We start from the raw sequence: 24,093 nt of genomic DNA on the forward strand, positions 1-24,093 counted from the left end.
GTGTGAGGGGCTGGATTAAATCAATAGAGAGATAGCCAGTAACAGAGGGCACTGGGGGGAGAGGGGTTACTGAGTGACAGTGTAAAGGACCTTGATTAACATGAGAAGAGATACAGTCAGTAACACAGGGTGCTGAGGGGAGTAGGGTTACTGAGTGACAGTGTGAGGGAGCTGGATTAACATCAGTAGAGATACAGGTGGATGTGGTGAGTTTTGGTATCACATTGAATGAAGAGTGTTTCAATAAATCTTCACCATTGCAGAAATATATCAGCACACAGTTTTGCAAGGCTGAATAAATTTTATTTTAATACAAAAATCGATATGTAAACAGTTAGGAAATGATCTGAATAATAATATACTGAGGTGCAAAGGAATCTGACAGAACCTAGCAGTGAACCACAGTGAGCATGTATTATTGCTTATTTAATTTTTTGTTTCTCAGCAGCTGCCTACCTGGACATGTGATCATTCTATGTCTGACTGTGCTGTCTGATGTTTCTGTATGAGCCTGCACACCTCATGAGTCTTCCATCAGAGCCGGAAACTCTTTTGCTCCTTGTTACTCTCTTTAAAAATCAGCTCAATAAACCCACTCACCACTGAAATCTTCTTGCGTTTCAAAGTATTGGTGCTGATTACAACATCATGCTGTTTCATAAATTAGAAAAGGGATGGTTTTGCATCTCAAATTTACAGGTTTCTCAGCCTGTCAATGCCTTTTTTTATTTTTTCATGGGATGTGGGTGTCGCTGGCAAGGCCAACATTTGTTGCCCATCCCTAATTGCCCTTCATCTGAGTGGCTTGCTAGGGCATTTCAGAGGGCAGTTAAAGAGTCAACTACATTGCTGTGGGTCTGGAGTCACATGTAGGACAGACCAGGTAAGGATGGCAGATTTCCTTCTAGGAGACCTTTTACAACAACCAATGACAGTTTCATGGTCACTGTTACTAAGACTAGCTTTCAATTCCAGATTTATTTTGAATTTAAATCCCACCAGCTGCTGTGGTGGGATTTGAACCCATGTCCCCAGAGGACCTCAGGGTTACTAGTCCAGTGACATTACCATTAAACTACCATCACCCCTGCAGGTCACACCAAGTTGGATTCACTCAGATGCCAGTTCATCCCTAATGCTTTGACAAATTTTACAGGCCATGGGGAAAGAGCAAAGTTAGTGGGACAATTGGACAGCCCTTTCAAAGAGCTAGCGCAGGTATGATGGGACAAATGATCTCCTTCCATGCTGTATGATCCTGATACCAAGGAGATAGTGTCACAACTTCAGGCCTATTGAGTTCAGTTAGACTCCGAGTGACCAACTATCAATAAGTCGGCTATTGAATTCCAGGACTGATGCAGTGACCATTTTCTAACCCTAGATATTGCTAGCAAGCTTTAGAAATTGAATGGAATGTAGCATTTACCAATAACGCTGAAGAGACCAAGTGGCTGTAGATGGGTTTATTGCAGCTTCTTTCACTGGATAATAAGGAGAATTTTGGATGAAGGAAGCTTTTGAACCCATTGAATCACATCCTTTGAAATATCAATCTTACAAACTCCCCATTATTGTATCCGATTTCCCCATTCCAGCATGCAGATCTTCCTTAAAGGGTCCAGTCTTCTTGCCTCAAACACCTCCATCAGGTCTCTATCTGTTGCTGTTGGGATGGTTCACCACTGATATCAAGAGGGAGGTGAGCATGTGAACAGAAGACAAGTTAAAATACTTTTGGCTGCATAACTGAGGTGAGAGTGGCAGGAGGCTGGCACTTATATTCTTGGTGGAGAGGTTATTAATTGCATGTTTCCGCTATCCACAGAGGAGCTCCAGGGGTACAGATACATAGTCAGTATCACACGTCTGACAGTGATGTTGGCTGCAGTAAAGGCAACATGCAAGAAATGCATTACCTTATTCACCGGCAGAATTTCAAATTCCGTTTGCATAGTTCCCAATAATGTTTATTCTCCAAGCAATAACTTCTTTCATTCAATACCCACAAAAAGACAAACACATTTGATAACGGTTGCACAGCAGCCAAGGTGAGCAATTGTATTTTCTCAATCTAACTTCAAAGGACAGACAGGTCGTGGCAGGACTTGGATTTCTGCTTGAAGGCCATCTTCTTGTTGTTCCTGGCCACCATCCGGCCTAGGAAACGTTTGGCCTTCTGCCCAATACTTTCCCGCCTCTTGGCACTCACCAGCCGCCTCTCGTTGGCCTCCTTGCTGTCTCTGCGGAGTCTGATCTGCCGGATGATGCCCTCGAAGAGATCCTTCACGTTGTGGTGGAGGGCAGCAGAGGTCTCAATAAACTTGCAGTTGAAAACCACAGCACAGGATCTCCCCTCTGTGGAGGAATTGGAGGATCATGTTAGCATTCGAGAGGAAAGAAAGACTTACATTTAGAAAGCCCCTTTCCGATGACTGGAGGACACCCCAAAGAGCTTTCCAGCCAATGAAATACTTTTGAAGTAATGTAGAAAACATGGCAGGCAATTTGTGGACAGCAAGATCCCACAAGCAGAAATGAGATATTGAATGGATAGCCTGTTTTTAATGATGTTGGTTGAGGGATAAATATTGGCCAATACGTTGGAGAGAACTCCTTCAAATAGTCTTTTAGGATCTTTTACATACACCTAAGAGAGCAGACAGAAATTCATTAACGTCTCATCCAAAAGACAGCACCTTATATGGAAATACAGTGCTGCATTCCCCTATAACCGCATTGGAGTGTCTTCCCAGGTTATATGCTCAGGTCCCTGAATTCATAGGTGGGTGGGTGACCCACAGAGCCACAGTTTTCACAGAGAGACAGAGAGAGAGACAGAGAGAGTGAGAGACAGAGAGAGAGAGACAGAGAGTGAGAGACAGAGAGAGAGAGAGACAGAGAAAGAGAGAGACAGAGAGAGACAGAGAGAGACAGAGAGACAGAAACAAAGAAAAAGAGACGGACAGAAAGAAAGAGAGGTGAAGGAAGTGAAAGGCAGATTTGGAGACACAGAGACAAACAAAGAGGGAAAGAGTAATGGATACAGACAAAGAGAGACTCGCAATTATTCATGAGTACTTCCCTTCATTCTGAACGCTCCCAGGGTCTTCCCCCTTGGAACTGCTTCAAATGGCAAGTTCACTTGTTTTGTTTCAAACACTGTTTTTATAAGCAGTGAGTGCAATATAGTAACTCCCACATACCTTCCACTGACACCTCTCTGGACCGAACCAAGTCACTTTTGTTCCCGACTAGGATAATGGGGATGTCTTCCGCCTGTCTCACTCTCCTTAGCTGGATCCTCAGTTCTGAGGCTTTCTCGAAGCTGGCTCGGTCTGTTACTGAATACACTATGATGTAGGCATCTCCCAGCTTCATACAGTGATCACGGATCCAATTGGTGTCATCCTTAAATGATGAATAAAGATACAATTTAGTTTCCTGTTACAAATGAATATCAGAGGCTGGGAGGGGAGAAGGGCTGCAGTTTAACATCTCATCCAAAAGATGACACCGCTGACAGTGCAGCTCCCTCGGTACTAACCCTCTGACAGCGCAGCACTCCCTCAGTACTGACCCTCCAACAGTGCAGCACTTCCTCAGCACTGAACCTCCAACGGTGCAGCACTCCCTCGGTACTGACCCTCTGACAGTGCAGCACTCCCTCAGTACTGAACCTCCAACGGTGCAGCACTTCCTCAGTACTGAACCTCTGACAGTGCAGCACTCCCTCGGTACTGACCCTCTGACAGTGCAGCACTCCCTCAGTACTGACCCTCTGACAGTGCAGCGCTCCCTCAGTACTGACCCTCTGACAGTGCAGCGCTCCCTCAGTACTAACCCTCTGACAGTGCAGCACTCCCTCAGTACTGACCCTCTGACAGTGCAGCTCTCCCTCAGTACTGAACCTGCGACAGTGCAGCACTCCCTCAGTACTGATTCTCGGACAGTGCAGTGCTCCCTCAGTACTGCACTGGGAGTGTCAGCCTAGATTTTTGCAGTTACGTCTCTGGATTGAGACTTGACTCCACAACCTATCTGATTCAGAGGTGGATGTGCTGTCAGTATGACCACAGCTGACATTGTGACAAGCCAAGTGAACGGAGTTTCTGACAGTCTCTCACCCCACCACCCACCAGATCCCGCGCTCATTATTTTTCTTGCTGTATCTGTTTCCTCTGCACTCTATCATTGGTCAGCAGCCTACTATTGGACCCTAGCCCTTGGTTAAAAAAAGGCCTTGCTCTTGCTAAATTTGGCCACAACAGTTATTGTGATAGGGAGGAGTCAGAAATCAGCCAAGTTTTACCCTCCTGTCTTGCTGGAAGAGGGGTGTGTGTGTGTGTGTGTGTATGTGTATGTGTGTATGTGTGTGTGTGTGTGTGTATCACATTGTGTATGTGTGTGTGTGTGTGTGATGTGTGCGTGTGAGATGCCCTGTGTGTGTGTGACACACTGTGTGTGTGACACCATGTGTGTGTGTGTGTCACATTGTGTATGTATGTGTGTGTGTGTGTGTGTGTGTGTGTGTGTGTGTATGTGTGAGACGCGCTGTGTGTATGTGTGACACACTGTGTGTGTGACACCGTGTGTGTCTGTGTCACACTGTGTATGTGTGTGTGTGTGTATCACATTGTGTATGTGTGTGCGTGTGTGATGTGTGTGTGTATCACATTGTGTATGTGTGTGTGTGTGTGTGATGTGTGCGTGTGAGATGCCCTGTGTGTGTGTGACACCGTGTGTGTGTGTCACATTGTGTATGTGTGTGTGTGTGTGTGTGTGTGTGTGTGTGAGATGCCCTGTGTGTCTGTGTCACATTGTGTGTGTGTATGTGGGTGTGTATGTGTGTGTGTGTGTGTGTATGTGTGTATGTGTGTATGTGTGTGTGTAACACATTGTGTATGTATGTGTGTGTGTGTGTGTGTGTGTGTGTTTGTGTGTGTGTGATGTGTGCGTGTGAGATGCCCTGTGTGTGTGACACACTGTGTGTGTGACACCGTGTGTGTCTGTGTCACATTGTGTGTGTGTGTGTGTGTGTGTGTGTGTGTGTGTGTGTGTGTGTGTGTGTGGTGTGTGTGTTTGTGTGCGTGCGTGTGTGAGATGCCCTGTGTGTGTGTGTGACACAGTGTGTGTGTGACACCATGTGTGTCTGTGTCACATTGTGTGTGTGTGTGTGTGTGTGTGTGTGTGTGTGTGTGTGGTGTGTGTGTGTGTATGTGTGTGTGTTTGTGTGTGTGCATGCGTGTGTGAGATGCCCTGTGTGTTTCAGGTGAGGAGGGATATGTTTGAATATCGTACCCTCCATTCTGTACCAACCCTCGCACATTGAGAATAGCCACTTGGGTGAAGTACCAAAGTGAGGCCAACACTGAAGAAAGCAGAGCCCAGTCTGGTGTTCAACAAGGGGAGCAAATGAAAAATAACACGTTTGTATTGAGAGCAGGAACAATCATAGCAAGGACCAACCTGCTCCCAGATATCGAACAGCAGAAGATTCGCTTCCTCCCCATCCACCATGATGGATCTGTCAAACGTGTCTCCTGAAAGGAAAGAGATTGGATTCACACTGAGTCTCTTTCATCACATCTTAGAACCACATAGAACAGGAGGCCATTCAGTCTATCACGCCTGTGCTGGCTCTTTGAAAGAGCTATTCAATTAGTCCCACTCCCCTGCTCTTTGCCCATAGCCCTGCAAATTTCTCCTTTACAAATATTTATCCAATTCCTTTTTGAAAGTTATTATTGAATCTGCTTCCACCGCCCTGTCAGGCAGCGCCTTCCAGATCACAACAACTCGCTGTGTAAAAAAAATTCTCCTCACCTTGCCTCTGATTCTGTTATGAATTATTTTAAAATCTGTGCTGTCTGGTTACTGACTCTCCTCACTTACTCGTTCAAACTCTCCCCGTAATTTTCAGCACGTGTTACTTGGAATAACACATCACTAAGCCCTTGAGTGAGCAGAGAGCCCTCTGGTCGGTGGAGCCACACCAGGTCTGTCTTACATCCTCTGCTGGGTAGGTGAACAGTCATTTGGTTTTAGATCAGTAGCACCCCAATAAGGTGGCAAGGCCCCAGGTAGATCAGGATGAGGGAGGCCATTGATCATCTTCGCTTTTTGCATCCAAAAAAAACCCCAAAGGTTTTTCCCTCTCCCTCGATGGTGTCTAGGAGATTCCCTGGGTACCATGGTGATTCCCAGTTTACCACTCTTGTTGGGAATCCCTAACTTGCTGGAAGGCAATGTTTTTTTTTTCCGGAACAGCCAGTCTGACCTGCCTCAGGATGCTGGGCAGAGCTGGGGCCTCCTGTGTGAAGCAGGCAATGAGATCGAGCTGCCGGCAGCCGACAAGTCATTATTACTCATGAGTGAACTTCCAGGGAGACCCTTTCAGCTTAAGGCGCAGGTCTCCCCTCGAACCACTCTTGGGTGCAGCTGAAGAGGTTGTGTTTAGTTTTCCATTACTTATTATAGATTAAGATGACTAATGTTTATCCAGCGAGAGGGAAAACCGTAATCTCGGGAGGTGGAAGCTATTAGCATCGTGAGCTAGCCTCACAGATTGCTGACACAGGAGTCAGGAAATTAATTTTACACAGCCCATCTTAACACAATCAATAAAATGTTCAGATTCGCTGAACAACTGGGGCCAGATTCTAAGAGCTGCAATGATTTTTGACAATACTGGGAAACCCAGATAACGAAACAATGTGCAGAGTGCAGGACAGCATCATGACTGCAAAGAGCAGGAAATTACATATAAATAATAGAAACACTTGATTTAAATCGCACCTTCTGCAAGCCCAGGATGGCCCAGAGCATTTTCCAGCCAATAAAGCACTTTAGAAGTGTAGTCACTTCTGTAATGCAGCCAATTTGTGCACAGCAAGCTCCCACAAACAGTGATGAGATAGATAACTACATAATCTGATTAAGGTGATGTTGATTGAGGAATAAATATTGGCTGGGACACTGGGAATAACTCTGCTACTCTTCTTCAAAATTATATCAAGGGAACTTTTACACCCACCCAGAGGGCAATGGGATCTTAGCTTAGCGTCTAACTCAACTCATCACTCCCTCAGTACTGACCCTCTGACAGTGCAGCGCTCCCTCAGTACTGAACCTCTGACAGTGCAGCGCTCCCTCAGTACTGAACCTCTGACAGTGCAGCACTCCCTCAGTACAGACCCTCTGACAGTGCAGCACTCCCTCAGTACTGACCCTCTGACAGTGCAGCACTCCCTCAGTACTGACCCTCCGACAGTGCAGCACTCCCTCAGTCCTGACCCTCCGACAGTGCAGCACTCCTTCAGTACGGACCATCTGACAGTGCAGCACTCCCTCAGTACTGACCCTCTGACAGTGCAGCACTCCCTCAGTACTGCACTGCGGATGTCAGCCTGGGTTTTCCACTCAAGTCCCTGACATAATAATTGAATTCACAACCTTGTGGCTCAGAGGTGAGAGGGTTATTCACTGAGCCACCGCTGACCCTTTCATGCTCAGCATGCACCTGCATCACGCCCCCTCTGTCAGGCAGGCACCAGCGCAGATACCAGCACCTCGGTGAGCATAACATCGCCATGTAGTCTATCGGTGCACACTGGTGAGGGGACGTCACAATAGCTTGAGGAGCAGGTGGGGGCAGAGAGTGCACAGGGCACCGTCAGTCAGAGGACTGCTGGAGACCAGGACCATGATCAGTCCGTGGCTGATGATGGGCCTCTGGAGTCGTCCCTGAGGCAGCAGATGCTGGGAGTCCAGCAGGGAGTGCGGGAGGATCTGGCGGAGATACATGAGGGTCTGTGTACCACGGTGCTTGTTGTGGAGGAGTCCAAGCGGAGCATGAGCAATGCGATGACCCTCATGACCGAACGCACTGTCTTCTCTGTGGAGAGAGTGGTGACTCTCATGGAGAGGCTGCCCCAGGAACTGAATCAGGGCCTCCTGGGACCTGCAGCCCTCACACAGGCAATGACCTCAGGTGGTCAGTGTCAATGTGGGAGATGGATTGGGCGCCCAGTATCCCAGCTAGGTGCCCGTCCATCAATGAGCAGGGAGGTCCGAAGCGACCTGATGTTGGTGCACGAGCTGCCTCTTGTCACTGCGGGCTCCTCTCAGGGCGCTCCGGATGACGGCAGCAGCTCCTCCGCCCCTCTGCCAGTGACCGTGGTATCTGATGAGGCTGCGGTGACTGGGGAGATGCCAGTCATGGCACTGGCCGCTCCCTCCCAGGCGGGACATTCACAGGCTCCACATGCCAGAGGGCGCCCGCCAAAGTCATCAAGACCAACAAGACAGCAGAGTCATCTGTGGCCTGTGCAGCTGCATCAAGATCCTCTTCCTCCAGTGGGTCCCCCCCTTGCCAGTGCCAGATTGTGGAGAGCACAGTATGTAACCACTATCTGTGACACCCGGTCTGGGGGGTATTGTAGTGCTCCCCCTGAACGGTCCAAGCATCGGAAGTGCATCTTGAGAAGACCTATGGTCCTCTCTACCACTGCCCTTGTGGAGGCGTGGCTCCTGTTGCACCTCTGCTCAGCCTGTTCTTGGATGGCGGAGAGACGTCATGAGCCACCTTTTCAGGGGATAGTCCTTGTCACCCAGCAGCCATCCATCAAGCCGGCTGGAGCACTGAAGAGCTGGAGCACCTGCGAGTGTCTCAGGATGTACGCATAATGGGAGCTGCCTGGGTATCTTGCACAGACTTGTAGAATCAGCATCCTGTGGTCACACACTATCTGCACATTCATGGAGTGGAAGCCCTTCCTGTTGATGAAGGCACCGGGCTGATCCGCTGGCCCCTTGATGGCCACACGTGTGCAGCCTATTGCACCCTGGACGCGGGGTAAGCCAGCAATCACTGCAGAGCCTCTGGCTCTGGCTTCATCCATACAGTAAAGAATAAAGTCAATATCCGCCTGAACAGATCTTCTGTCACCAGCTTGACACAACTGTGGACAGCTGATTGGGAGACTCCACACAGATCCCCCACTGAGACCTGGAAAGAGCTAGAGGCATAGAAGTTGAGGGCCACTGTGACTTTCAGAGCCACTGGCATAGAGTGTCCACCCACACAATCGGAGCTGATCTCAGAGCCGATCATCTGGGAAATGGAGGCCACTGTCGCCCTGGAGAGGCAGAGCCTCTTGAGGTAGCTGTATCGCTGCCCGTAAACCCTGGCAGCAGGATAGTGGCATCTTCTGTGGCCCCCTTTCACTTTGGACTGCCATCTGGTCCTACTCCCCTTGTGCCAATGTCTCTACTCCCACAGGTCGCTCCCCTTCCCCTCTCTTCCTCAGAGGAGGAGGTGCCTCCAGCGGAGACCACAATCCCCATTCCCAGGGAAACAGAAGGCGGTCTGATACCTGGAAGGGTCCACACAGTCTGAATCCTCTGAGGGCCTGGAAGGCACCAATGAGTCCTGAAATGAGGCCTAGAAATGCTCAGGAGGCAGCTCTGAAGCGAGATGAAGCTGTCCAATCCACAAAATCAACCAGCAGCACACCATCTCCAAAACCCCTCACTACCCACATTGACAATGCTGCCGACCCTTCTTATCCCACCCGCGTATGAGCTTTTGCAAGTTGTGACCAGCCCGCCTGCCCGTTTTGCCCTTGTGACGGCCAAAAATTCGCATGGGCTACGTAACCTCGGAGGCAACTGGTGTGTCAAAGACCTTAACTGGCCTCTTAATTAACGGTGGGCACACCTCTGTCTTCCTCGGGCACCCACCTAGCGAAATATCATGAGAGTGCGTGCTGACAACGCAAGCTCGGCTGACATTAACGCGCGTCATTTCACGCTCGAGAGAATAGGGCACACGCCCGTCCAGCAAGAGAAAATTTCTGCCCATTCTCTCTATCCAAGTGTCTCTGTTCCATTCTTTCTCTCAGAAACTCCTCTATCTGAGTCCTTCTCTCTCGCTTACACATTCTCTCTATCCAAATCTCTGTATCCCAGTCCCTCTCTATCTCTCACTCTCTCTCTTACACCCTGTCTATCCCCAGTCTCTCTCTACTTCTTAACTGCTCTTTGTCTTCCTCCTTCCCTCCAATTTTTTCTCTCCTCGTCATTCTGTCTCTATCTGTATCTCACTCTCCATCGCTATAATTCCCTCCTACTCTCTCTCCTATACCTTCACTCCATTATACCCAGCACAATGAACACTCACCTTTTCCTTCAGACTCGTGTGGCTCGTTTTCCTCTATCCCTCCGAAAATGCGGGCCAGGCTGGATTTGCCAACGCGATGCTCCCCGAGCAGGACCACCTTGTAGAGGCTGCTGTCGGAATCACTGGAGGTGAAGGAGTCGGAGGAGCCAGAGGCTGAGCTGTCACGCTGGGGCTGCCCGGGGTTGAAGGAGGTGCAGCGCACCAGGTTGGACAGTTTCCCCGTCTGGAGTGAGGCACAGAGCTCACGGTCATCCACGGGCATACTCCGGCGGTGAAACTGCTGGTGAAGGTGCAGCGGCGTACTACCCCGTCTCTTGTCCAGGGCCCTGCTCTTATCAGTCTTGTTTAGAGTCATTTTACTCCCTAGAAGATGGAGATAGAGAGGGAGGGGCAGGAAGGAGAGAGATGAATGGGTGGGAGAGTGAGAGAGGGGAGGGAGAGAGAGGGACAGGGAGAGAGGGGGGAGGGAGAGGGAGAGGGAGAGAGGGATGGAGGGAGGGGGTGAGGGAGAGGGAGAGAAAGAAATGGGAGAGAGAAAGAGGGAGTGAGGGAGACAGGGAGGGAGAGAGAGGGGGGAAGAGCGAGAGAGGGAGGAAGAGAGAAGAGAGTGGGAGAGAGAGAGTATGAGAAAAAGAGACAGAGAAAGAGAGAAGGAGAGAGTAAGAGAGGGGAAGAGAGGGAAAGAGGAAAAGATTATTTTAAAGGAACATGAATAATACGGAAAACAATTTTTGGCAAAATTCTTTTGATATATCTGTTCTGGGCAGATGGGACACAGCCATGAATTCCCCAGTGATAAGTGTCCTGCTGCAAACTCTCTTGAGTTGGGTGTTTGGTTTGGAGGAAGCAGCGCTGATGTGAAAGGGAAAAGAGGGAAAACTGCACAGCTAAAGAGATTACTTCCATCTGTTTGGAATCGTGTCATTCTGACACCATCCTCACAGAAACAGGTTCTAAGGACTTGAGCCCTGAATCCAGTACTGAAGGATCACAGCACTGTCTGAGGGTCCATACTGAGAGAGTGCTGCACTGTTGGAGGGTCAGTACTGAGGGAGTGCTGCACTGTCTGAGGGTCCATACTGAGGGAGTGCTGCACTGTTGGAGGGTCAGTACTGAGGGAGTGCTGCACTGTCAGAGGGTCAGTACTGAGGGAGTGCTGCACTGTCAGAGGGTCAGTACTGAGGGGGTGCTGCACTGTCAGAGGGTCAGTACTGAGGGAGTACTGAACTGTCGGAGGGTCAGTACTGAGGGTGTGCTGCACTGTCAGAGGGTCAGTACTGAGGGAGTACTGCACTGTCAGAGGGTCAGTACTGAGGGAGTGCTGCACTGTCAGAAGGTCAGTGCTGAGGGAGTGCTGCACTGTTGGAGGGTCAGTACTGAGGGAGTGCTGCACTGTCAGAGGGTCAGTACTGAGGGAGTGCTGCACTGTCAGAGGGTCAGTACTGAGGGGGTGCTGCACTGTCAGAGGGTCAGTACTGAGGGAGTACTGAACTGTCGGAGGGTCAGTACTGAGGGTGTGCTGCACTGTCAGAGGGTCAGTACTGAGGGAGTACTGCACTGTCGGAGGGTCAGTACTGAGGGAATGCTGCACTATCGGAGAGTCAGTACCGAGGGGAGTGCTGCACTGCCTGAGGATCAGTACTGAGGGAGTGCTGCACTGTCAGAGGGTCAGTACTGAGGGAGTGCAGCACTGTCAGAGGGTCAGTACTGAGGGAGTGCAGCACTGTCAGAGGGTCCATACTGAGGGAGTGCTGCACTGTCAGAGGGTCAGTACTGAGGGAGTGCTGCACTGTCAGAGGGTCAGTACTGAGGGAGTGCAGCACTGTCAGAGGGTCAGTACTGAGGGAGTGCTGCACTGTCAGAGGGTCAGTACTGAGGGAGTGCTGCACTGTCAGAGGGTCAGTACTGAGGGAGTGCTGCACTGTCAGAGGGTCAGTACTGAGGGGGGTGAGTCAAGGGGTGACCTTTCCTCACAAGCCCGATGACAAAGTGAGAGTGAAGCTGAGGTGTAGTGCCTCTCTAATGAACGCAGGTCACCCTCTTCAATCAGTGAGCGAGTCTCCAATCCCAGATTCAAATAATGTTTTTGTTCATGACATCCTCCAAATTAATAAACAATGCCAATTAGTGAAGATCTGAGACCGAGGCAAAATCATTTGGCTGTCTCGAAAATTTTGACGACTTCGGACGCAGGTCAGGGTCATTGTGAATATTTTTATCCGCCGGATAGTTGTGTATCCCCGGCAATTTCTCTCCTTCTTTATAAAAGAAGTTGAATAAATCAAGTTTCTCACTGTGCACCACTCATTCGGAGAAGCGATTCTAGGCAGAAGGCTGCACAGAACGATCCCAAGAACTCTGCTCTTTGCGATGCCTCCTTAAACAGTCAGTAATCCCCCTGCCCTCCCTCAAGCTCTGTCACAGTCCCAGAGAGGGTCTCCCATCCTCAGTGATCGACCCAAAAGACCATCAAATTCTCGATTGAACAATTAAGTGTAGAAATTCCTACCTGTTTCTTTGCTGTTGGAGATGTTCCTCGGTAAACAGTGTTGTCTCTCTGCGCTCTGACTATATTTGCTGCACTCCCCCTCTGCTCAACCTCTATTTATAATCCCCACTCAGTTAAGTCAGTCCCTGACATCACCGAAATTTGATTACTATCAAAGCCCAGAATAGTTTTCATTGAGCAGCTGACTGTGACTGAGACACGGTCCAAAATTTTTCAGGAGTCCCACCCCTCGCCCCCTCCCATTTCACTCATCTCGTTATTTCATCCAAAGTTTATTTTAACAGCATTTTTTTTTTCTGAATACAAATCAAACGCCATCTCAGCTCAGGTTCCATTGCCTGCTATTGGGGATTCTGGCTGGTAAAATGAAGAAGACTTGCATTTCTGTAGCGCCTTTCACAAATTCAGGACGCCCCAAAGCACTTCACAGTCACTGAAATACTTCTGAAGTGCAGTCACTGTTGCATTGTGGGGAACACAGCAGCCAACTTGTGCACAGCAAGCTCCCACAAACAGCAATGTGATAATGTTTCAATAATTTTCTGCTTTTGTGATGACGACCAGAAACTGAACTGGACTAGCCATATAAATACTGTGGCTACAAGAGCAGGTCAGAGGCTGGGAATCCTGCGATGAGTAACTCACCTCCTGGCTCCCCAAAGCCTGTCCACCATCTACAAGGAGTGTGATGGAATACCCTGCACTTGCCTGGGTGAGTGCAGCTCCAACATCAAGAAGCTAGACACCATCCAGGACAAAGCAACCCGCTTGATTGGCACCCTATCCACCACCTTCAACATTCACTCCCTCCAGCATCGATGCACAGTGGCAGCAGTGTGTGTACCATCTACAAGATGCACTGCAGCCAAGGCTCCTTCAGCATCACCTTCCAAACCCACGGCCACTACCATCTAGAAGGACAAGGGCAGCAGACACGTGGGGAACACCACCACCTGGAAGTTCCCCTCCAAGTCACTCCCCGTCCTGACTTGGAAATATATTGGCCGTTCCTTCACCATCGCTGGGTCAAAATCCTGGAACTCCCTCCCTAACAGCACTGTGGGTGTACCTACACCACATGGAGTGTAGTGGTTCAAAAAGGCAGCTCACCCACCACCTTCTCAAGGGTAATTAAGGATGAGCAATAAATGCTGGCCCAGCCAGCAATGCCCACCTCCAGTGAAATAATAAATAAATGAAAATTGAGGGATAAATATTGACCAGGACCATGAGGAGAACTCCCCCATTCCTCTTTGAAACAGTGCTTAGGGATCTTTTATATCCAACTGAGAAAACAGACTGGGTTAAAGTTCCATCTGAAAGATATACTCCCTCAGTACTGAATTGGAGTGTCAGCCTAGATTTTTCTACTCAAGTCCTGGAGTCAGACTTGAATCTGTAACTTTCTGATACAGAAGTGAAAGTGCCACCCACTGAACCACTAAAATCAGGGATGCACAAGAGGCCAAAACTGGAGGAGGGCAGAGGCTGGAGAAAGTTACAGAGACAGGGAGATGTGAGGCCATGGGGGCATTTGAAAGCCCAAATGAGTATTTTAAAATCAAAATGTTGCCTGAAGTGTAGCTCAGTGAGCGCAGGGGTGATGGGCAAACGGGATTTGGCACAAATTAAGGGCAGAAGAGCTTAGGATGCATTGGTTTACATAAGATGGGAGACCAGCCAGGTGGGCACTGGAATAGCCAAGTCTGGAGGTAACAACCTTTCGCAACCTCAGGACATCTCAAAGCATTTTATTTACCAGTCATAGATTGGGTGGTGAGTTAACTGGTCAGAGTTACAGGGTCAGTTATTTCTGTCCTACTAATGGAATGCTCTAATCCATGTGAAGAGTTGTCATGTTGTTAATGAGTGAGTTTAACCCGTTGAATAAGTTTTCTCTTGCATCCGAGACATGGCATGGTGACTTGCCAATTGCAGGTTAAGATGAAGATGCTAGCAAAGGACTTCAGCTGCTCCATGTTGTTTATATAGAGGGTCATTAACTCTAGTCAAGGAGTACATCAAAGCAAGGTCAGAGAGTCTAGACACTTGCGGAATCATTACCATATCTTCCGTTTTACATTGGTATTCCATTGGCAGGTTGCCCACAGTAACTGACTTGCTGTGGATTAGACTTGGAAATATATCTCTTTGACTTGGCAGTGAATTTCAACAGAGGAAATTTACATGTTGTCAGGTGACAACTGAGTCTAGGGCATCGTATGCAGTTATCTGAAATTATGGTAATAATTTGATATATAGGTCACACCAATTCAGTGTCCCCCTGTAGTGGGGAAATTTTCCACATCCTTCCCTAAAACTGCTGAAAAACTATTAAGAGCTAAATTTCCTCAGAGCTTTATGTTGCTTAGCTGGGTTCAGCTGTGTCTCAGTGGGTAGCTCTCTCACCACTGAGTCAGAAGGTTGTGGGTTCAAGTCCCACTCCAGAGGTGGGTATATAATGTGTGCTGACACTTCTGGTGTTAGTGCTGAGGGAGTGCTACAGTGCTGGAGGCACAAAGCAGTCAGATAAGATGTTAAAGCAAGGTCCCATCTGTCCTCTCTTATAGATATGACAAATCTTTATCCATCAATGAAACAAATTACCTGTTCATCGTCATATTGCCATGTGTGGGAGTATGCTATGTTCCTACATCACAAAACTAAATACTCTTCAAAAGTGGTGTTTTGTCCTGCTTTGGGCATCTTAAGATTGAGAAAGGTGCTTTATAAATGTAAGGTCATTTTTTTCTCTTTGTGTCAGTTATACAAGTATGTATCTGCACATATCTGTCCATGTATGAGCTGTACATGTGAATCTTTCTGTGCATGTGCTTGTCTGTGCAAACATATGTACAGGGAACAGAGGATGAAATTTAATGTGGATATATAGCACAATGGAAGTTAAAACAGACAACATCCATATTAGATCAATAATGTTGAAAGTGTACCAATTGAAATTAACAGATCAAGATGTTGTAATAGAAATAATGAAATTTTGAACACAATTGAAACAGTAGAGTACAGATCAGAGGAAGATACATGTAAACTCTATAGATCCCCGGTCAGTCCCCATCTTGAGCACTGAGTCCAGTTCTGGTCAGTCCCCATCTTGAGCACTGGGTCCAGTTCTGGTCAGTCCCCATCTTGAGCACTGGACCCAGTTCTGGTCACCAAGACATAACGATAGATTCAAATGATGCAGGCAGAGAATAGTGGAGAAAAGCCACAGAACAGGTCCCAAGTGTCAGGGCTCTGAGACAGTTAGGTAACCTCCCAGCCTTGTTTCAAGTCCTCACTAATTTGGTCTTTTCGATCAGAGCATGAGCTCCCAGCCATATTCCTGTGCAGTGAACCATAGAGACTTTCAGCCTCTAGCCTCTCCCTCTCTCCCAGATCCTGGCAGGCTGCCTGTCTGTGAGTTTCAGGATGTTGTAGAAACCTGTCCCCTCTCAAAGCTCAACTTCAAGGTAAGTTAAATCACATGGGCCTTGTATCCAGTTAGAGATGCTGATTAGCTATCCTTGAGACCCCAACTCTCTTTTATCTTGGAATTAAATGGACAATTTAAGTATAACCGTTTACAACCCGACATTCTCAACACCTTCCTGGGGCTTTGGGGACCAGTTGAGATGAGAGTGTCTGCCCTTGACATCAAGGCAGCATTTGACAGAGTGTGGCATCAAGGAACCCTAGCAAAACTGGGGTCAATGGGAATCAGGGGAAAAGTCTCCTCTGGTTGGAGTCATACCTAGCACAAAGGAAGATGGTTGTGGTTGTAGGAGGTCAATCATCTCAGCTCCAGGACATCACTGCAGGAGTTCCTCAGGGTAGTGTCCTCGGCCCAACCATCTTTAGCTGCTTCATCAATCACCTTCCTTCCATCATTAGAAGTGGGGATATTTGCTGACGATTGCACAATGTTCAGCACTATTTGCGACTCCTCAGATACTGAAGCAGTCCATGTCCAAATGTAGCAAGACCTGGACAATATCCAGGCTTAGGCTGACAAGTGGCAAGTAACATTCGCACCACACAAGCGCCAGGCAATGACCATCTCCAATAAGAGAGAATCCAACCATCGCCCCATGACATTCAATGGCACTAACATCGCTGAATGCACCACTATTAACATCCTGGGGGTTACCATTGACCAGAAACAGAACTGGACTAGCTATATAAATACTGTGGCTGCAAAAGCAGGTCAGAGGCTAGGAATCATTGATGAGTAATTCACCTCCTGACTCCCCAAAGCCTGTCCACCATCTACAAGGCATCAATCAGGAGTGTGATGGAATACTCCGCACTTGCCTGGATGAGTGCAGCTCCCACAACACTAAAGAAGCTTGACACCATCCAGGACAAAGCAGCCCACTTGATTGGCACCACATCCACAAACATTCAGTCCCTCCAACACCGATGCACACTGGCAGCAGTGTGTACCATCTACAAGATGCATAGCAGGAATTCACCAAGGCTCCTTCAACAGTACCTTCCAAAGCCACGACCACTACTATCTAGAAGGACAAGGCCAGCAGATAGATGGGAATACCATCACCTGGAAGTTCCCCTCCAAGTCATTCACCATCCTGACTTGGAAATATATCGCCATTCCTTCACTGTCGCTGGGTCAAAATCCTGGAACTCACTCCCTAACAGCACTGTGGATGTACCTACACCACATGGAGTGCAGCAGTTCAAGAAGGCAGCTCACCACCACCTTCTCAAGGGCAACTAGGGATGGGCGATAAATGTTGGCACAGCCAGTGAAGCCCACATCCTGTGAATTGAATAAAAACAAGCAGTCACTGGCAGCAGTCACTGTAAACACAGATGCTGCTGCCATTGTCTCCAAGTGTGAACGCCTTCTCACAAGCAAAACAACCTGAGGCTTCCTTTAATCATTCATAACCACTTTACCTGGACCTGTTGTTAGGCAGATTTCAAAACAAGTCACATGATCCCCCTTCATTTTAGCCTAAATTAAAGACATAAAAACATAATCTTACAAAACTTTGCATTTGTAATAAAACTCTGAAACCATTTAAGAACCAATTAGATTCTACAATGGGAGATTATGGTCTATTTCTCAATGGCTCAATTCAAGATGGGCAGAATGGCCTTCATCATTCATGTCTATCTTGCCACTTTAGGGCTTTGTCTCAGCACAAAGTTGGAGAAGCTGATTTATGACCCCTAATACACTCTGTTCTTGTAAATACAGTGTACCAACACACCAGTATTAGTAAGGGTTTTCTGTCATTTCCAGGCAGTCGATGGAGAAGAAAAGAGGACAAGAAAACATCAGCAAGATCTTGCTAGCATTCTCACCTCCCTGTATCAGCCAGCCCTCCACACGCATTATATCAACACTATAAACAACAGCTTAGAGCCCGTGGCATGTCTCAACCAGGCTTGAGAGATGAGGATAGAGGAGCTGGCCGTTTTAATGGTTCTTCTCTCGCTCAATATTTTTGTGTGGAATAGTTGGCAGGTATCCTCAGCCACTATCGGCACTGCCAAGTCTGGCCTGGGTGTCGTCGCCTGTCAGGTTGTAGCTGGGAATTAGGGACTGGGAGTTTGCAGCCTTTAATCTCCACTGTCGAATGAGTGACACACAGCAGGACCATATCAGACTGCTGCAGGTCTGCCCAAATACACCCAGCAAATGCTTCCGCAGCATGTTTACTCGACTCACTCTTCTGGGAAGATGTGTGATTTATTATCTTAAACCAGTCAAGGCGAAATGCTTTATTCAGAGTGAGGTGTCACATTTGTAAGTGTTCCAGCCAATGCTCCTAATCCTTTGCTGACTTTGCTGGGAAGTCCCTCTCCCACTTCAAGCACCTGGACTATGGCTCACCCTTCACTGAAATATTCCACTTTTCCTTTGGGTCCTGATGAAATGCCTCTCTTTAATGGGGTCCGACCGTCACTGCTCCATTTGTAAAAGGGCTCCAGTGATCACTTTCCCTCTTTAAGGAATTCCAATTAAGAAAATATTGAATAGTGCTGAAAAAAGGGGCAAGTATCCTTTTTGTCTCGCACACATCAGGACAAACACAAGAATGCCAAATTTCAAACACTCACAACAATTTATACTACAGGAGACAAGGGTGCAGGTTGGTTGGCAAGTTGACTCTGATTGGCCGAGGCATTGCCATGGAGAAAGCAACGGGGAACTATAGGCTCCCCAAGTTCCTGAGTAATTAAAAAAAAGAAAATATTGCATTTATATAGAACCTTTCAGTGCTTGTCCCAAAAAGCTTTACAGTCAATGAAATACATTTGGAGTATAATCATTGCTGTAATGCAAGGAACACGGCAGTCAATTTGCACACAGAAAGATCCCAGAAACAGCAATGAGATAATCTGTTTTGTGATGTTGTTTGAGTGATAAATATTTACCAGGACATCGGGGAAAAATCCCCTCCTCTTACTCGGAAGTGTGACTTGGAATCTTTTACATCCAGCTGAGGGTGCAGGCAAGGCCTCGTTTTAACATTTCATTTAAAAAATGGCACCTCTGACACTGCAGCAGTCCCTCTGTATTGCACAGGGAGTGTCAGCCTAGATTATGTGCTCAAGTCTCCGAATGTGACCAGATCCCATGATCTTTTGAGACGAGAGTGCTGCCACTGAGCTATAGAGGGGCATCAAGGTGCCCTACACATTAGGGTGCTCCTTGCCTCATATTATAGGATGACTGGTTAACCTTTGGCTGATCTGTCACTTTGGCCCTTCTAGCTGTCTCACTGGATATCCTCAACCTTTGGGTTCTACACATAAGCAGACAATGCCACAGGTTTAAAAATTTATCAGATTTCCCTTCCCTCAGATGTGAGAATATGTCATTCTGAAGAAACAGCAGAGGAGTTCAGATTGTGCTTGAATCATCTGTTTTAATGTGAACCTAACACTCAGGGTGTAATGACTTTGCAATGTCTAACATCTGAGTCGTATGTCCCTTTTAATGATGATTGCATAAGTTATAAATCTTTGTTCTTACAGCCCTCTTAATTTTAGTCCAGTTATAACTGAGCAATGAATACCCTACCTAGTGTTGTGCAATTGCTTTCTGCATCAAGTTACACTACGTTATGCGTTGTTGATAATTTTATACAGTGAATAACCTGGTACTTTGTATAGTGTTACAGCAGAACACACTGCTTCCTAATGCTGTTAACCCTTAATGCACAATGAATGTGTTGAATCATTCTGCTGCAATTAGCCTCAGAGCATCGACACAAATACCCAGAAAGGTACTCCACATGTTCCTTTCCTTAGGAATTGTATTCCCAGGGCTTCTTTCAAGGAAAAAAATCTCAATGACTCCTTTCTTGTCTCTGGAAGAGAATCTGCAATATGAGAATCACCAATAGATATGTCTTTGTTCCCTTTCCTGGGAATGAATCCTAGTTTCTCTTTTTCAGTAATCCATAATCATGTTCCTTTCCTGGGAAGATATTCCAGTACCTCTTTCCTCTGATGGTATTCGTGTCATTTTCCTGCTATTTCAGTTATTCCCACGTGTCTTTCCTAGGATGGTATTTCAATGCTCGTTTCCTGGTATCCATGTCTCTTTCCTGGGATTGGATCCAATATCTCCTTTCCTGGTTTTCCAGGTAACCCCATGTGTCTTTCCTAAAATGTTTTCCCAGTCCCCCTTTCCTGGTATTCCTTGATTCTGTGCTCCTTTCCTTGTACTCCTAGTATTCCACATCCCTTTCCTGATATTCAAATGTTTCTTTCCTGGTATTCCAGCACCCATTCCTTGTGTTCCACGTCCCTTTCAGGATATTCCAATGTTTCTTTCCTGGTATTCCAGCACCCCATCCCTTGTATTCCATGTTCCTTTCCTGGTATTCCAATGTTTCATTCCTGGTAATCCAGTCCCTCTTTCTTGGTATTCCAAAGCTTTCTCCTGGTGTTCCAGTCCCCCGTTCCTTGTATAACTCACATTCCATGTCCCTTTCCTGGTATTTCTGGCATTCCAATGTTTCTTTTCTGGTTTTCCAGTCCCCCTTTCCTTGTAGTCCAGGTATCCATGTCCCTTTCCTGGTATTCCAATGTTTCTTTCCCAGTTTCCCAGTGCCCCATTCCTCTGATGCCAATTGGCACAGAACAAGGTCCCACAGCCAGAAATGAGATGATGATGTTGTTGAGTGAAGGAGGGAGGAATGTTGGCCAAGAGAACCCCCACCTACACTGTTCATTATTTTATATTTTTCTGACTTCATTGCCCTCCCTGAGGATATCACAGGGAGAGGTTGAGGCATTGATGAATTTAGGTGAAGCCAGACAAGCACATAATAGAGGTAGGGAGGGAAGGATATATTGGTTAGGTTAGATGACAAGAGGTAGGAAGAGGCTTATGCGGAGCATAAGGATCAACATTGACCAGTTGGGCTGAATGGCCTGTTTCTGTGCAGTACATACTATGTGATTTCAAGAAGCGATTTGAAACCCTACCAAATTCATGCTCACCTTTCCTGTAACTCCCTTTCTGAATCTGACTGGTCAGGTTGCTGCCTCTCCCAGAGTAACAAAACAGCATACACAAAATTGCAAGCGGCACCGACTGTGTCTCTGGTGCACAATCCCTCCTCCTCCAGCCTCTCTGCAGCCTCTGACCCAGTCAAATGCACCATCCTACTCTAACACCTCTCCTCTGCTGTGCAGCTGAGTGAGACCTCCCCCGGCTGATTCCACTCATATCTTTTTTTTAATTTATTCTTTCAAAGGATGTAGCATCACTGGCTAGGCCAGCATTTATTGCCCATCCCTAATTGCCTTTGAGAAGGCGGTGGTGAGTTGCCTTCTTGAACCGCTGCAGTCCACGTGGTGTAGGTACACCCATAGTGCTGTTAGGGAGGGAGTTCCAGGATTTTGATCCAGCGACATATTTCCAAGTCCGGAAGGCGTGTGACTTGGAGGGGAATTTGCAGGTGGTGGTGTTCCCATACATCTGTTGCCCTTGTCCTTCTAGATGGTAGAGATTGCGAGTTTGGAAGGTGCTGTTGATGGACCTTTGGTGAGGTCCTGCAGTGCATCTTGTAGATGGTAGGCACTGCTGCTACTGTGGATCAGGGGTGAAGGGAGTAAACGTTTAAAGGTGGTGGATAGGTGCCAATCAAGCAGGCTGCTTTGTCCTGTTCAATTGTATCCGGAGCATTTCCATCAATGGCTTTTACTGCAGTCCCCACACCATCTCCAGAGTACCCCACTGGATCTTTCCCCAGCCTCCTCTGAACAGTAGCATTATCAAACAATTTGAAACCAAGCCATATAAAGAGATGAAAACAGGAAGTGACGGAAAAACTCAGCAGGTCTGGCAGCATCTGTGGAAAGGGACACAGAAACGAGGGCAGGCGGGGCCTCAGTTTAACATCTCATCTGGAAGGTGGAAGCTCAAGAAGTTCAGAATTCAAAGGCTGTAGAGATTTCAGAGAGCTGCAGAGGAGTTGACAGAGATAAAGGCATTGGAGGAATTTGAACACAGGGCAGAGAAATTTAAATTCAGTGGACCTGATGGGATCGGGGGGCCAATGCACATCAGTGAGCACAAGGGCAACAGGACTTGCTGTTAATTAGGATACTGACAGCAGAAATTTGGATGAACTCAACTTTGCACACACCTGGGAATTCTTAGTCTTGGATTTTCCCACCTGCCCAAGTTCTCAGGGCTCAAAGGATGAAAGAAAGGGCAAAAGAAAGAATGCTTCTTAGGCGCTGCTAGCAAGGCCAGCGTTTTTTTGATCATTCCTAATTGCCCTTGAATTAAGTGACTTGCTAGGGCCATTTCAGAGAGTGCTTATGAATCAACCACGTTGCTGTGGACCTGGAGTCACGTGTAGGCCAGACCGGGTAAGGAGGGCAGATTTCCTTCCCTAAAGGACATTAGTGAACCAGATGGGTTTTTACAGCAATCCGGTAGTGTCATGATTATTATTAATGAGAACAGTATTGTTGGAAAAAAGAGACATGTCAAAGCTTTTCATCTTGCACTCATTAGGACACCACAAGAATACCAATATAAGGGGAAAACAATGGAAAATACCTCTATCAATCAAAGTCCACTTGCCACCCAATCAGCACTCTCTTCTCATGCAGTATAAATTGTTGTTTTCCCCTTATATTGGTAATTTCTTGCAAAGTGTCCTGATGAGTGCAAGATGAAAATATTCGACATGTCTCTTTTTCCAGAAATATGCATGTTCTGCACTACCAAGCGACTATTTTTAATGAGAATAGCTTTTTTTTTCCCAGACTTTATTCACTAATCGAATTTCAATTCCCCCAGCTGCTGTGCTAGGATTTGGACTCGTGTCTCCAGAGCATTCGTCCTGCTGTTTGGGAAGTCAGGTAGGCCTGATGAACAGCTCATCACATGGAGTGTCAGCCTAGGTTTTTGTACAAACAGGCATGACGTAACTAGGCTGGAAGTGTCCTGACTTCACAATGTGGGGAAGGATCGAGGAAGAATGAGCTTTTCTGACATCCTTGTCCACTCTGAGCTTGTTGCCCACTGATTGAGACTCTCTTTCCTTTCACACTCAATCTGGTTTGATTCCATTTGTTCAAGTAGCATCAAAAAGGAAAACAGTGTACCCTATCTGACCAGGGTTGGTACTGCCTCAAACCGTTTAGTTCCAGAAAATTGTAGCACAGCACCACCTCCTGGTGCTACAGATGGTATCATTGCCAGGGCCTGAGCTGGGAGTTGAGAGCATGACCAGAGTAAGAGAAAAGCAAAATACTATGGATGCTGAAATAAAAATAGAAAATGCTTGACATACTCTGTAGACCAGGCAGCATCTGTGGAGAGAGAAACAGAGTTAACATTTCAGGTCGATGACCCTTTGACAAGTCTAGGTGCTACAAGAAGGTTCTAAAACAAAGATTGGCATTTATATAGCACCTTTCATGACCACAGGGCATCCCCAAGCACTTTACAGCCGATGAAGTATTTTTGAAGTGTAGTCACTGTTGTAATGTAGGGAATGCAGCAGCCAATTTTGTGCACCAGAGAGAACCCCATTCTTCTTCTCCAAAATAGTGCAATGGGATCTGTTATGCTTGCCTGAGAAGGCAGACTGTGCCTCAGTTTAATGTCCCATCCAAAAAAATGGCACCTTTCATAGTGCAACACTCCCTCAATACTGCACTAGAGTGTTAGCCTAGATTTTACACTCAAGTTCCTGGCATAATAATTGAATTCACAAGTCTCTGACTCAGAGGCGAGAGGGTTATTCACTGAGCCACAACTCAAGTCCTGAAATGGGACTTAAAACCAGAAGGTTATAGTCCGTGGCAAGCATACTGAGCCACAGCTGATACAAGGTTACAGACGTGAAGCGTTAACTCTGTTTTTCTCTCTCTGCAGATGCTGCCAGACCTG

The 24,093-nt window shown here is 47.2% G+C and overlaps 1 protein-coding gene across 1 annotated transcript; it reads right to left on the bottom strand.

Moving 5' to 3' along the window:
• Positions 1–281: 281 nt before the first annotated feature.
• On the bottom strand, positions 282–12,766 carry rrad (Ras-related associated with diabetes). The gene is made up of 5 exons (XM_041190733.1): positions 12,693–12,766; positions 10,184–10,546; positions 5,470–5,543; positions 3,207–3,411; positions 282–2,358 (listed from the first exon to the last, which is right to left on the bottom strand). Exons 2-5 carry the CDS (start codon positions 10,536–10,538, stop codon positions 2,081–2,083), a joined length of 912 nt encoding a protein of 303 aa, XP_041046667.1. The 5' UTR covers positions 10,539–10,546; positions 12,693–12,766; the 3' UTR covers positions 282–2,080.
• Positions 12,767–24,093: the final 11,327 nt, after the last annotated feature.

This window comes from Carcharodon carcharias, chromosome 7 (genome assembly GCF_017639515.1).
Source record: "Carcharodon carcharias isolate sCarCar2 chromosome 7, sCarCar2.pri, whole genome shotgun sequence".
NCBI classification, from domain to species: Eukaryota; Metazoa; Chordata; class Chondrichthyes; order Lamniformes; family Lamnidae; genus Carcharodon; species Carcharodon carcharias.